General features: G+C 43.2%; 1 protein-coding gene across 1 annotated transcript; it reads left to right on the top strand.

Annotated features, from left to right (window-relative positions):
* Positions 1-295: 295 nt before the first annotated feature.
* LOC126389977 (uncharacterized protein C4orf54 homolog) lies at positions 296-15,506 on the top strand. Its single transcript, XM_050044021.1, has 2 exons — positions 296-4,666; positions 9,935-15,506. The coding sequence occupies exon 1, from the start codon at positions 359-361 to the stop codon at positions 4,640-4,642; it is 4,284 nt and encodes a 1,427-aa protein (XP_049899978.1). The 5' UTR covers positions 296-358; the 3' UTR covers positions 4,643-4,666; positions 9,935-15,506.
* The last annotated feature ends 96 nt before the right edge of the window (positions 15,507-15,602 follow it).

The raw sequence follows: 15,602 nt of genomic DNA, 5'->3' as shown, positions 1-15,602 counted from the left end.
CTACTTGAGTAGTTTTAAGAAACTCGTGGAGGGGAGCTGTTCTTCCAGGAAAGGTGCTGAATCTTGGCACTTTTGGAGGTGAGCATCATATGGCCTCGTGCGTCATGCGCACAGTTCCAAAATGTCTGATTGTAAACGCTCCTCAGCCTGGCCACTCTGAGATTCACACCAGAGAGAAATCATCGTGGGATTTTCCCTGGGACTCCCCCCATCTCTCTCTCTCTCTCTCTCTCTCTCCCCCTTTCTCCCTCCCACCCTCCTCTCTCCGTCCTCCTCGTCCCTCCAGCCTGCAGAGTTTTCCGTCCTGTGTCGGTATAACATCGTAAACGAGGACCACCTGACGGTAAGACAGGACTAAATGGAAGCAGCGGAGGAAACTCTCACTTACCGAGATGACACCTTACTTCACAGGAAGCTGCTCCCAGGGGACAAGCATAAGGACAACACGGACAGTAAGGGCCACGCAGTCGAGACAAAAAGCGACGAGTCCAACTATGTGGATTTGGACATGAAACCGGAGGGCGTAAAAACGGTGAAAGTGTCTTTCACTGGCGAGGGAAACCAGCTGTCTCTTATAAAGCACGGGGAGCATGACGAGAAGGGTAAAATCATTTCAGAGGACTTTGTTGAAGAGCAGTTACAGGACAAGCGGGACACCGACCCCGGGCCTGTTTCGGGTGAGCCTCCTGTGGAAACTCTGACCAAACTTCCCAACACCGATCAGGACTCAGAGAATGAGGAGCAGCGCCAGGCCGAGCTCGACCCGAGTGACTGCAGTGAACATGTGTGCAGTGAGGGCGATGAGCTCCAATACACGGACATGTATCTGAACAGCAAGACGGAGTCTGATGATGGCACCAGCGCGGTGCTGTCCGACCACTGCGGCTCCGACACCGTGGAGGACGAGTCCCACTATATCACGACGCACGAAATCCAGCTGACCGAGCTCGACCACGACGTAGATTACGACCTTGGGCGAGGGACCTGCTGGGATTTTGAAGACGACAACCTGGTTTATTCATTTGTGGATTACGCGTCTTTTGAAAGTGATGACTCGCAGGAGGGGACTTTGATACTGGAGGGCAGGAGCCAAGCAAAAGTGCAGTCTAATCTTGGTGGAGCGGTTGTCAGCACCGAGCAGGAGGATAGTGATCTTTGTGACTCCGACAAGTGCGCCAGCTCAGATGAAAGTATGTGCAAAAACCACAGTGGAGACGTTAATGCGGGGAAAATTCATTTATCAATAAAAACATCCTCCAGGGCGGTGAACGAACCTGTCAACATCTCTGACAACAGCACCCGTGGCTACACCAAACACTTTGGAGACGGGAGCCACTTTTCTTTTGTGAGCTCTGGCGCCAGAGTGGGGCCCTTGTGCGACAGAGCCCAATATTTCATCCCTGCTCCGGGCCGTCAGCACCTTGCATCCAAACTGAGACGGAAAGATATTAATGAGTATTCCAGCGGAGCGTCCAGCTCCATCAGTGAGCTGGACGACGCTGACAAAGAGGTGCGTAATTTAACCGCCAAGTCTTTCCGGAGCTTGGCATGTCCATACTTTGATGCCATTAATCTTAGCACTTCTAGTGAGTCCTCCATGTCGGAATATGGACTAAATAACTGGTCCGCTTATGTGGACTGGAATTATGGAAACATATCACGGGGAAGAGAGCGGCGCGTAATTGCGCACAAGACTTCCAGCGCAACCTTGGAAATGAATAGGACTGTGGACAATAAGAGGCATGGTAAGTCTGTTACCGGCACGAAAGCTCCACAAGCCAAAATGTACGCACTGAACAAGATAACTTCTCAACGATCATCCTCTTCTAGCCAAAAGATCGAACTGAAAGATCCTGTTCAGTCAAAGCAGCGTGGAGTCACGCTAAATTTCCGCTGTGTTGAGGCGCCTGAAGGCGCCAGACGTCCAAAATGCTCCAGGAAAGCGCGACCCAATGAGGTCACTGGAACCGTGTTGGCCAGGTCAGGGTGTGAGATGCATCACTCAGATAGCTCGGGGGATCCACACAAAAGAGCAGTTTTCGCATCAAGTTTATTGAAAAATGTAATTTCCAAAAAGATGCAGTTCGAACAGGAGCGCAAGATGGAGAGGGGTGAAATCTGTGACACATACCCAGCGCTCTCCCCGAGTTCTCAGCTCAAAGATCCAGACAGGAGTCAAGGAAGAGGATTACAAAGACAGACATCAGACACAGGCTCAGGTCTGACTGTCAATTCTGCTGATGATCAGCACCTGGAGGGCAGCAGACACAGTTACTGTGAGCCAGCAGAGGAGCAGAAAAGCAACAAAGCACCAGATGACTCAGAAAAGGAGCCTCAGAAAGCATCGCTCAGCCACAGCCAAAGCAGTGCGTTTAACTCACTGAAAGAAGAGGAGCCAGAACCTGCAAAGGACCCTGAACCCACACCTGTAGCTGACACTCAAACCACAACAAAAGAAGGATTAGACACCAGCAGCATGTTGACAAAACTGCTTTTTGTTCCAAGCTGCCAGCGCCTTTCAAAAGAGCAGGATTTTACAGAAGACCAGTCACCTGTCGCAGGCGCACCTGCAGGCCCACAGAAATGTGAAAAAGAGTTCAAAACAGGTAACAATGGAAACATAGTGGGCAAAGAAGAAACCAAGAAGTGGGGAAAACCCCCTGAGATAAAAATACGCCTGAGGAGTGTGAAGGAAAATAAAGGCTGTACACTGAATATCGCCAGCCTGTTAACCCCTAAAATAAGTTTCAACTCTGTGAACACATACAGGGCAGCAGGTGAAGCCAAATGCCACATCTTGTCTGCTGCAGATAAAATCCCAAACTTCACTGTTAGGGACATTAGAGACACCAAATGCAAGTTTCAAACACCAATATATCAGGTCAGAGATGTCCGTAAACTGGTAAAAAGTTCATATCGCTTTGTTTCATTGGAAAATAGTGAGAGTAAATGTTCCACAGCAGCTGATAAACCTGAGGCACCAAGAGAGCCGATTAAGCATGTATCACCATCTCCCATTGTGATTAAATGTCACTCTGTAAAAACAAATGTTAAACAACAGGCAGCTGAGGCGTCACAGAAACAACCAGAGGCTGGCATCTCATCAGAAACACCTCAAAGTGAAAACACACCATCACACTGCACAACCAGTAGGGCGCCATTTGTTGCATCCAAGCAGCTACACCCTGAGCAGTCAGATATTCAGCCAAATATTGAAACCAAAATGACAAAACAGAGGCAGGAGAAGTTTGTAGGCGACACGTCTGACAGGAGAAATGAGCCAAAAATACCCAAACAGGCTGCGTTAGAGAAGCTCAAAGCTGCGGTCAAAACAATGGAGCAGCTTTATGTTTTTGATAGAAATGAATGGAAGCGCAAAACTCAACCTCCCCAACCAATCACAGGCAGCCATGTGTTGTCGCTTATTGCTAGTGAGGAGCAAGGAGCAGAGGAGCAGGAGACTCCTCAGCCACAGGAAGAGAAGGGAGCTCAGACTATCATACATGTTCCATATACCGACGACACGTTTAAAACACAATCACAGCAAAGTAAAATGTTCAGTAACAAAAGCGTCCTTCATTTTGGCAATAAGGCTTGTGTCAGCGTGTCAGTTAGCAACCCCGTTCCCCAAAGCTCTGCACCACAAACATCATCGACTATGAAAAGCTCCACGATGCCGGTGGCTCCGCTGTCGGTGAAAATAGAGCCCCCGAAACACGGCCAGGTGGAGCAGGGAAAGGTCAAAATCATTCCCACTAATCCCACTGTCACACAGGCCTGCTCAGACTCTGAGAACTATTTAACCATACCAGGGCTCGGGTACACCAATGAGATCAAACTGCTGAATCGAGAGCCAGTTTCAAGGGAGGTGAGTTCAAACCAAATCAAAACAGGTGACAGGAAGACACCTGAGCAGAAACGGTCTCCGTTAATCATGGAGTACCCGTCCTCAAGCATCTACCATCACTCAGGGGTGACAACAGGGCCTCCAGCACAGCCGCAGGTGTTGTGTTTCTCTCCATCTGTCCCCACTGTGTCACCCACACCTTCTGCCAGAGAGGGAGTCCCACAGACCCAGCGCAAGATGCTTTTGGACCCCACTACAGGACATTATTACCTGGTGGACACTCCCATACAGGCCACCACAAAGAGACTATTTGACCCTGAGACAGGCCAGTATGTGGATGTACCCATGCCCCAATCTCCCGTGGCACCTGTCACCCCTGTCACCCCTGTGCCTCTCTCTTTGTCCCCCCTGGCCCTGAGCCCAGGAGCGTACGCCCCCACCTACATGATCTACCCAGGCTTCATCCCCTCACCCACTCTGCCAGCCCAGGCGGTGTTGCCTCAGTCGCCATGTCTCTCTGAGGATGCAGGTGGAGAAAAGATTAAAAACGCCAGAAGCCCCAAGCCGGAAACGAATGCAGCAGGCGCAGAGAGTGCGTATTACAGCGCAACAGGTGAGGCTCCACAAGGGTCGCTGCAGCTTCCTGTAAGTTTGGGACATGTGACCGCCAGAGGAGGTGCAGCCAGCTCTGACAGGAAGCCAGTTATCAGCATCACGACGCAACAAGGTCCAAGAATCATCGCACCACCCTCCTTTGATGGAACAACAATGAGCTTTGTAGTGGAGCATCGGTGACCAAGGAAACATCTCATCACACATGTAAGTTAGCACATGTCCCTTTAACTCCTACTGCCCTTCTTCTTTTTATCACGACAGAATGTAAATGTGCTTTTATTCATTAAACAATTGAATACATTTGATTGAAACCAGATCAAATATATAATACAAAGTTTTAAAGGTACACTCTGCAGGAATTGTCAGTTATTTTTGTAAACAATATTGCCAGCGAAAGTGAAAGCCAACCACAGATTCACTCTCATTTGCTATATTTGTGTTATTTCTGCACCATGTCCACCATGTTCATAGCTTCCTCCTGGATGTGTGCTGCTTACTGGCACCTGGCAAAATAAGAAAATACAGGCAGAGGCCAGAGTCTCTGCAGATGAACACACCCCCACACACTTCTAGTGGGCCATAAGTGATGACTGAGAGGGTATATACATACATTGTTTTTTAGGAAAATCCTGCATAGTATGCCTTTAAATGTTTCACACAAGATTGCTGTCAACATCAGGTAATCCTTAAGGTTAAACTGACTGCACAAAAACTGTTGTGTGTAATGCAAGTTTGTTTTAGTTCAGTCACATAAATCATGAAGTGCAAGGGGGTGGAGGGAGTGTTAAGTACATGTACTGTCATTCAGTTAAGATACAAATGTTACTCAGTTGAATATTTCTTAATGGCTGGTTGCATATGATCATACAATTGTAACCATAAAGGTGCAGATGCAGCACCCCGACTATTTTTTTATTCACACACTTTATAAACTCATCCAGCTCTCAAGCAAACATTGATAAAACATCCTCCTGTCTGTACCATAGCAGCATACAGACACCTCTGAGCTAGTGTCTCCAAATCTAGCAAAAAATGTTAGGTCATTTTGAGGTTTTGAGATGAAGCAAAATAAGAAGAATATAGAATAAAAATGAATTGAATTTCTGGAAAAAGTGTAATCTTAACTCAGGATTCGTGGATGTAGTACACGATGGTAAGTGAACCTTGAGCTAAGCTTATTTTTTCAAACTAAAATAAAATAATTAAATGCAATTTTTAAAGAATACTACACGCATAAAATTATCATTTGTGTGTCATGCCGTGTTACTTTGTATTCATGAAGCAAACTGGTTTTCTCACATCTCCATGGAAAATGGCAAACATATTGATGTATTGATCGATTGGGGAACAGGTTTAACTACAGGAAAACTGTATCAAAACATCTGTTACAAACTCTTGCAAAACTTTTGCAGTATAATCTAAGCTTCTGTGATCCAGTGGTATGCTCCGCACTTCCTAAACACATGCATTTTTGTTAAAACCTCAGTATCCAGAGCTGAAATGAAAGTGAAACTTGTCCATGCTCTCTTCAAAGCCAGACTTAGTACAAAAAAGCTTGTATTTTGGAAGTACTGAGTATACAACAGCATCAGTGAGACTTGGATTATGCTGCACAGGTTGTGTGAGAGTTTGTGAACAAATGTTCTGCTTGCTGTTGTTAAAACGTGGTCCCCAAATCAATTAATAAATCAATATGATTACCATTTTTTGTGGAGGCATGTGAGAAAAACCAAGTGTGCTTCACAATTCAAGGAAACACGGCATGATTAGCAGTAAAGTATTCCTTTAAGGAATTGAGAGACTTAGCCATTTTATAATACTAAAAAAAATTAGACAAAATTTAGAAAAAAATATCTCAAATAAATGCAAACAAAACAAGGCCACATGTTTTGATTTATAAGAACTGTACATTTCTGAGGTAAACAGTCTCACAGGATTGTGCTCATCAGCTGTACATAGACAAAGAGCTACTTGTACTTTATAGTTGTCATTAGATATTTTCCACCCCTGTTAATAAATAATCCATGCCCTAAATTGGCTCTGAGGTTTATGGAGCTTAATATTTTGAGGTTGGTGATGCTGAACCATGCTCTGTCATTGTGCAGCAGCGTGACACTCACACGGTCACGTGGCCCTGCGTAAAGGTCCTGATGTAGCTACATGAGTTTTTATCTTTTTTTGCTTGTAAATGTGGCCAAAGCAGCAGTCCAGCTCGGGGCCGCTTCAGCAGTGGCATTTCAGTGTTAATAGACATGCAGTAGCTTCATGACAGGTAACCTGACTCCACTGAGCATGCTGGGAGATTGGATTTTCGGCCTCGGCCGGAGCGAGTCGGCTGAGTTCCCTTTTCTCTGCATTACACATCGTCGGGCTATTTTAATAGTGTGAGACGAGTTTGTTTACATGGTTTATTCTCAGGGTTGGAGAGTGTCACAGGAAAGTATTCCAGTCAGTGACACCTTACATCAAGTTATTCTAGAAATGCCTTGATTACTCAGATAACGTTACAGTTCATTAATGTGTTCGTTCCTTGTTCGTGACATTTCATGAAAACTTTCTCCTGGCTGGATGAGACGGAACAATCCCTCCTGCATTTTTATATTAACGATCAGTTCATGGTTGAAGTAGGCGTACAAAAGAATAAGCTAAATGTAGCTTAAAGGTTCAGCTCAAACAAATAACAAAAATAAAGGCCTTTTATCTTTATCTAACAGACAAGGGATTTATTTGAGAACTTTTTCTAACTTACATGTTTAGGTAAAAGCATAGTGAGGTCTTGAGTGTCCAGGAAATAGTTTCTAGTACCACACATTGAGTATATAAGTGTAGTGTTAGAAAACCTCAATAAATAAAGCCAAAATGTTCCACATGTAGCTCACCAAAGTCAATATGTTAGTCTAAACCTTTCAGGGTTAGCTTAACATCCATCCACTCCAGCCTGACCTTTAGCTGCACTGTGTCGACCTCTGCCATGATCTGGGTTTGATGCTAGCTTGTTAGCATGCTAACATGTTTGCATATATCACATTATCGAGCTTGCTCAAATATAGGTTTCTCCCACTATACCATATGTTAGCCGATATATTTTAATATTACTTTGGAAACTTATGAACTTTGGAAACCAAACTTTTTTCTGTTACAAGAAGAGGTAGCCTACGTTAAATGCTGACATCATGTTTAAAAATAAATCCACACACCTACCACACTGACCACATTTAGTATTCCAGAATAATATTTTGTGTATAAGCTCCAGATCCAGGTTAAACTCAAAAGGTCTTTATCACAGCAAACATTTCGACTTGTTATAGACGGAAAAGCACAGGTGCCCCTAATAACTGTAATTAAGTGTCACAGTAAGCCAATAACCTGCGTGCATAGTGCAAGTAACTGAAACACCAATGTGAAATCAGAATCAGCATCAGAATTAGCTTTAATGGCCAAGTAAGCGTATACGCTGCATGTAGCCTATACTCGACTAATTTAGAAATAGATATACAGTTAAAGTAAGGACATCAAAGTTGAAGAGGACTATAAACATTTGACTTCTATATACAGATATAAATATATGCATATATTAAAAGTATATATAGGCTTTATATAAAGAACAACAACACATGAAATTGTAAACAGTAATACAATAGTGCAATGGTGCAATGGTGCAGAGAGTGCTGGAATAAATATGGAATGATTGACGCAACAGGTTGCTTTAATACAACCGTTATTCATGCTATTAATAACACAACATACTTTTCTCACTAGGAAATTAGTTATTAAAATGTGCACCATAATCTAATACATGAATGCTACTTGTATATAAACATTACAATACATGAAAACATTTTAAAGACAGTGAAAATGAAAATGGAATTGATAGAGGGTATTTTTTAAGCATATGAATATTTGGGATTTTGGTAGACGGGCTGCAGCACTTTACGCATAATAATATTCTCTGTTTTTCCAACCCAATTGCCTGAAAGCAGGTTTGGGAATTGTATGTTTCTGCAAACCACGCATTTGTTAGACGTTATCATATAGAGGATACGCTGAAACTTTATGTCTAACAATGGTATGGTTAAGGTGTGGCTAGGTTTAAGCACAAAAAACATTTGGTCAGGGCAAGGAAAAGATAATCTTTTGGCTAAAAATACCCGATTTTGGGGGGCACAATCCCAGCAGGTACAGCAGCAAAAGATAAAAATTAATCGCTTTTAGTGCCAGTATCCTGACAGGAAAAGCAGCCATGTCTCAACAAAAAACAACCACTGTTTGTGCCTAAAAAGCCGCTGGAAAAACGGTAACAGGTCGCGACAAAAACCCATGTTGTGCCCAAAACACTGCTGGAAACACAGCAATGACTCGCTAAATCATAACCAGTTTGTTGTTAGCTGGTCTTGAACCGTGGTCTGCAGCTTGGCAGGCGTCTCACTGAGTGACACATCATCCACCATCGCCTCCACCTCCAGATGACAAAGTCAGCTCATATATCACTGTGACTTTGCAAACATTGATATGATGCGTATGAAACATGCAAATGTAACATATTGGTGATTTCGCACACGTACAATGCTGTTATTTCCTTCTGCCGACTAGGCTGGTTTTCCTGGTTCCTAATTTGCTTGTCATTTTTGGGAAGTTCTCTAATGATCCAGCTGGAGATGAAGGCATGGATGAGTTTTTCTAAATGAACAAACAGACAGGCCAGAAAAAAGACAGAACGAAAAGACAGACAAAAAGACTAATCCTCTCTCTCTTTACATTGTTAAATGCTGCAGCTCCAAAAACAAAAAACTTAAAATTCATTCTCAGTTTCTCATACACTCATATACACACACTTACAACCACAGTCCATTCTCAGCTAATGTGTCAGGGCAATAATACAACTGCATGAGCATGAGGGATACATGTCAGCTGGGTGCGTGGCAGGCAGGGGCCTAGCACGGGGTTGAGTAGTGGTGTGAAGAGGAACAAGTGTGTGTGTGTGTGTGTGTGTGTGTGTGTAACTGGTGGTGGTGGCGGCGGGGGTGTTTGGTGGGGGCATGGCTGGGATAGTGATGCAGGAGGAAAAGGTCAGGCAATGTAAAGTATTTGTTGTGCTGATGCAGGGAGAGGACAGCTGCTCGGAGAGATCAGATGCTGCTGCAGCTCCAGCTTGGAAGCGAGTCTGCGGGGCTGAGATGGGGTCAACTTTTTATAGCCCCCTCCCCCTCTGCTTTTTCCTAAATGGGGAGAAGGAGGTGGAGAGCCCCGCCGACCTCCAGCACTCCTACATAAACAAATCGAGTAGCGTGCCCCCGGCAGTGAACTGGCTGAATCTGGTCAGCTGGTTCAGAACCAGGAACTACAGGCTTAGAAGTGGACAATGGTTTAGGACAGACAAAACTAAACAAAAATTTTTCTCCTCTAACATCTCACCTTGTTTTTAATGAATCCATCAGATTAACACCCTCTTCTTGTCTTCTCTTATGCCACCAGACATCTCCACTGAAGAATCTGCCTTCATTCACCGTTAAGTGCAGTTATCGCCACTCCCACCTGTGATCTACCCCCCAGGACAACTTCCACCGACAACAATTTCTATCCCCACTCTGTGTTGTATCCTTGCAGCAGACGTTACTGTAATCTGTATGCATTGCAGCACTTTGTAGTGCAAAGCCACATTAAGCCACGTCCTCTGGCTGATGCTCTGCCATGTTGCTATATGAATCTGCTTTGTAATACTTTCCATTCAGCTGCTGTCTAGAATTTTTGAAATGCTGTTTGAGCCCCGCAACATGTCTATTCAAAAGGAAACGAGGCAGGCCTTCTGTTACAGTTCAGTGTTAATCATTCATTCATTATCATGACTTTAATGTTACCATGTCTTAAAGAGAGACTATGTAACTTTTGAAAGAAAATAAAACACTTTCTTTTTTTAAGGATGAAAAGTTGAACTCATAAACAATAAAATACAACCTTACTGAGGAAAAACACTCAGGGGATTTGTTGCTAAGACCTCTGTTGGTCTGTTATGACCATATTAGCTGATATCATAGCTGATAGATATTTCTGTGTAACTGACGTCAGTTTTGCTGACTTTACACCTCCAGTTGTGCTGCTGTTACACTCCATTTTAGGACGTCATAGATAAATGTTTCAGTGGTTTATCCCAGTGGCCCAATGAGGTTCTGCAACAGAAAAATCATTAAACCCCAAAAATACTTTCCGCATAAACCGCCATTACTAAAGAGACATCAATAAAACTCCCACTTCCTGAAGAGTTTTAAGTGCATCTCAGACAAAGCTTGGGGCTACATTCAAAGACTCCTTTGCAGAAGCCACTGCATGAAGTTGTGTCTGTGGTAGCAACCAAAAAAAACCCCGGTGGGCAGCATTGGGTATCAGGAGGCCAGAAGGACTGGAGCTCCTGTGGTCACAGTTGCAAAAACTGTCAGATGACTCTGGTGGGCGAGGCAGGGTTTAGCCCAGACTGTTTTCAACTCCTGAATTGGACTGACACATCCTTCATAGAGGAGGCAGAGCTGGAAGGCCTTGGGGAAAGCCTTGTCCAATTCATTAGTGAAGGTCATGGAAGTTGTCAAAAAGCTCAGCAGTGAAGGATGCAAGGGTTGGATATGATTTGCAGCTTGAAGGTTCTGGACATTGTGGGGGTGTCTTGAGCAATATGCCTCCTTAATGTCACATAAGGGTCAGGGTCAGTGCCTGTGGGCTGGTAGACCAGGTTGGTGGTTTCCGTTTAAAAAAGCGGGAACCGGAGGGTGTGCTCCAGTTATTAGGGTATCACAGTCCTCAACTTTCCCGGGAAAACTTATGCCAGGGCACTGGAAAGGAGGCTAAGACCGAACCTTTGGTCCAGGAAATGCTATGCAAATTCCTTCCTTGTGGTAGGACTCTTTACCCCTGCAAAGATACTGGAGGGCTCATGGGAGTTTGTCCATCCAGTCTACTTGTATTTTGTGGATTTGTACTTGTGACCATTTCCCCTGGGGTACTGTATCGTGTGTTACTGTGGGAGTACGGGGTACCAGGGACATTATTATGAGGCATTCAGTCCTTTTATAACCATAGTGAGAGCTGTGTGAACATCTGGGCTCTCAGCAGACATTGGGCTATGCCAGATTTGTGCCACGTCATGAATTCAGTCTGTGATGATTTTCATGGACATAATTTCTATTCACAGTTTAGATGTGGAGAGTGTCTGTTATGTTGGCCTGAGGATTGCATCCCTGCTTTTCAGCTGATGATGTGATTCTGCTGGCTGTGTCAGACCATGACTTCCAGTGGGCAGTCGGATCATTTATTGCCAGGTGTAAAGCAGCAAGGATGAGGGTCAGCAATTCCAAGTCTGATGCCATGGTGAGTCATTGCCTTAAATGAAGGACTTTAAGCATCTTGGGGATGCCTTGAAAGAAGAGTTCGGGTAAGATGGAGTTGGATATTGACAGGCAGATTGGTGTCATGTCAGCAGTAATGCAGATGCTGTACCAGACTGTTGTGGTGAAGAGAAAGCTGAGCCTGAAGGTGACGTTCTCCATTCACCAGTTGATCTACGTTCCAACCCTCATCTTTAGTCGTTACCTTTGGTTAATGACTGAAAGAATAATATGGCACACACAAGCCACCAAAATGAGTTTCCTTCACAGGGTGGCTGGGAGCACCCTTAAGGCCCAGACACACAAAACCCACATCAAAGAATTGGTGGTGACGAAGGCCAACTGTGTGTTGCTTTATGTCTCCTCTGTCTCAGATAAAAAGAAGCACCTGAACACACCTCAAAGACTACAGCCAGCAGCCAACTAGCACATACGTTCTGCACCTGCGTGACAGGAAATAACTCCATACCAGCAGGTGGTGGTCTGTATATGTCATCCAAAAAGGGAAACTATAACACTGGCAGTTAAGACGTTAGTTAGCACATTAATAACACAACCTGATGTTGAAAGAACAAAGCATATTTGTCCCGCACAAACGAACAATTACACGAACAACTACGAACCATTTCTGCCGAAGAGCTCAACAGCTTACCCAATGATATTACAAGTTTGATCTCATGCTGTCTTGACTTCCTCACTTCAGTTTGTCTTCTAGTGCACTGAGCCGAACTGGTGGGCTCCACCATCTTTAATGCTGATTCAGTAAGCTGAAGTGACCGAAAGAAAGCCGACAATGTCCGACTAATCACAACAGTGTGGGACACGCCACAAAATCTAGGGTGACAGATGCACACTTGACGACCTGACATTAACCAATAGCCAACTATTGGCCTGGTGTGTCAGGGCCCTCTGGGAGGGTGATACGCTCAGACATCTGAATGACCTTGGAGTAGGAGTGCTGCTCCTTCGTGTTGAAAGGAGTAAGCTGAGGTGGTCTGGGAGTATGATTTGGATGCCTACAACACCTGCGGAGGTATTCCCGACACGGGATACACTGGAGGGTTTACATATCTGGCCTGGGACTGCCTCAAGTTCCACCAGGAAAATTATGGGCTGCTTAGCTTGCCACCACCCTGACCCAAACCAGATCAGGAGTGGGGGATGGATGGATGGATGGATAGATGGGTGGGTGGATGGGTGGATGGGTGGATGGATGGATGGAAGCAACCAACAGAGCACTCTCAGATATTGGGAAATGAAGGGGAATTTAATGTGAATCATCCTGTAATTGCTGCTTGTGGCCACAGTGGCCGCTGTTAATCAAGAGTTACATAGTCTTGCTTTAATTCACACATTAAGATAATTTCTTACGGTTAATACAACCTGTTTTATTTTACACTGTTTTCTGAGGACAGGGACCATTTTTCGGCACTGAATTTTGTTTTAATAAAAGCAGATTTATGGATGATGTTGAATCAACCCAAGTTCAGTCAGAGGAATTAAAATTATTGAAATTAAAACAATATATTTTGAAGATGTCCCAAGTAAATCGTAAATACCTGACATTGCTATGTGTCATATTAGTGCTCTCCAACACTAGTTTTTCCACGTTTACAATAACATTTCTATATTTGTTAAGAGTCGGTGGCTCATGTTCTACTTGAAGTATGTTTAACCTCTGTGCTGTGCCTCACAAAATGCTGCTAATACCTTTGAAGTGGTGTATGTTTGTGTTTTAAAAGCACTTTCTTCTCATGTAAGACAAAGGAAAAAAAAACACACCAAGTGTGTTGCTCAGATGAAGCAGAGCTGGGTCTCTGGTTTAACAGTGTACTTAGGTCAGTAATTCCTAAGTACTGTTGGGCCTAAAGAGTCAGAGCCAGCAGAGATATTTAGGGGATAACTTCCTCTATTGGCTTTGGTTTATTTTACACGTTTGTGTAGCGCGATGGGAGTTGGTGCATCTGAATGTGTTCGTGTTCGTGGCTGTGAGTCATGTATGGCATTTCAGTATTCTGTGAGCGTACAACAAGGAGTCATGTTACTTCACTGTAGACGGGAGCGCACAGGCCGCACATGTGTTGGGTGTGTCTTTACACTTTACAGACAGCAATGTCAGGTTCTGTTTTCTAACCTCTTTGACCTCTCTAGTTCAGATATGTATGAATTCATTAAAATGACATAACAGCTGCTAACATCTATTTTACTGCTCTCTAAAGTTATGTTTTTTTACGTCCTGTTTCCTTTTGAATATACAGCGGGGCATCATAGGTCATTGTGCTATACTTGACTCAGTTATACCAGCATCACGTGTAGAGATAATGCAAACTGTAGATTGCTAATTTTAGCATGTTTCAAATCTGAACACACATTAAAGGTATTTGGAGCTGCTGGTCAGTCTATGTACCTTAATTCTGTAAAATACATGTTATTATGCCTCTGTGGCGAACAGACTTTATATAAATTGCCCTATGAGTTGATTTCATTACAAGTGATATGAATTCATGCAGTGATCTGAAAGACTTGTTGTTGACTGCAGTAGATCGGATATGATGTTAGAACGTTTAATGCATTTTGAGGTGAAATGTGACTTAAATTTGTACGTTTAATTCATAACACATTGTACTTCTTAATGATAGTATTTTAATGATAATTTTAAATTAATGTGCCCCTGAGGCAGTCGAGAGCAGTGCAAACAGTAATTTATTTAGCAGTTATGAATCTGTTGTACAGAAATTACTTTTTTAAAAAGCTGAGCCAAAGAAAAAACAAACAAACCAGGAACTATAAACAACTCAAAATTAAGAGATATGATTTACTACCTCCTGCCAAAGAGTTTTAAAAGTATGTGTTTGATCAGCAACACATATTTCTATGATTTTATATGATTCATTAAAGCACATTTACATATCATTTTGAAACCCTGTGTAGCAGAACATATCTAAGACCGATATTATATTTTCTAAGCTTTAGCAAACCAGCTATTTTAATGTTGTCATAAACGCAAAATTCATTAAAAAAAAAACTCCCACATGCATTTATTAGTTTCTTGTAAGACCTTTATCTGTGAATAATAATAATGTACTTAATGCACTTGGACTGTCACTCTTTTGTCACCAGCACTGACAGCAATGAATGGCTGCAAACACTGGTGATAGCAGGAGTACTGCCATATGGACTTTTTAATTGTAAAATGAAACACTGTTAATTGTTTCTGCTGAATTTTGCCCAAAGATGCACTGTATCATAAATAATATAATTTGTTTAAAAAACATTCTTCCAGATGTCCTTCAACAAACCTGCTGACTTTGAGGTTAAATATATGAAACTGTATCAAAGCTTGTTTTTGTATAAAGAAAAGAGGGTCAACAGAAGGTGAGATGGTCCGAGATAAGTGTATTTATGAATGTACAAAGAGAAAGGGCACATATTCGAATGACACGCCTCAGTGGCCCAACTGTCATATAGTGGCATTGTATATATTTTACGCCTGATGTCAACTGTGACTGCCCCAGAAAAAGACAGAGGTCAGGATGACAGCAGAGAGACGCCTTGAAAGGAGAAGTGGGTGCTGCGTTTGCACTTGCGAGCTTGAAAGTAATGAACATGATGAATGAGTGTAATGTAGACTGACAAGCCTTCATATGTTTGGAATAAATTCAAAATCAAGCTGCTGAACATGTTTGCGTCCATGAATTTAAATCACTTTAAGGTATAGTTGTGTTTGGATTTAATATTGATGTCTGTATTTAATGTGACCACTCAAAAAA

The sequence above is a fragment of the Epinephelus moara genome, chromosome 5 (assembly GCF_006386435.1).
Source record: "Epinephelus moara isolate mb chromosome 5, YSFRI_EMoa_1.0, whole genome shotgun sequence".
Taxonomy (NCBI): Eukaryota; Metazoa; Chordata; class Actinopteri; order Perciformes; family Serranidae; genus Epinephelus; species Epinephelus moara.
Note: the sequence above shows the minus strand (reverse complement) of the source record. Positions and strands in the feature narration are given on the sequence as shown.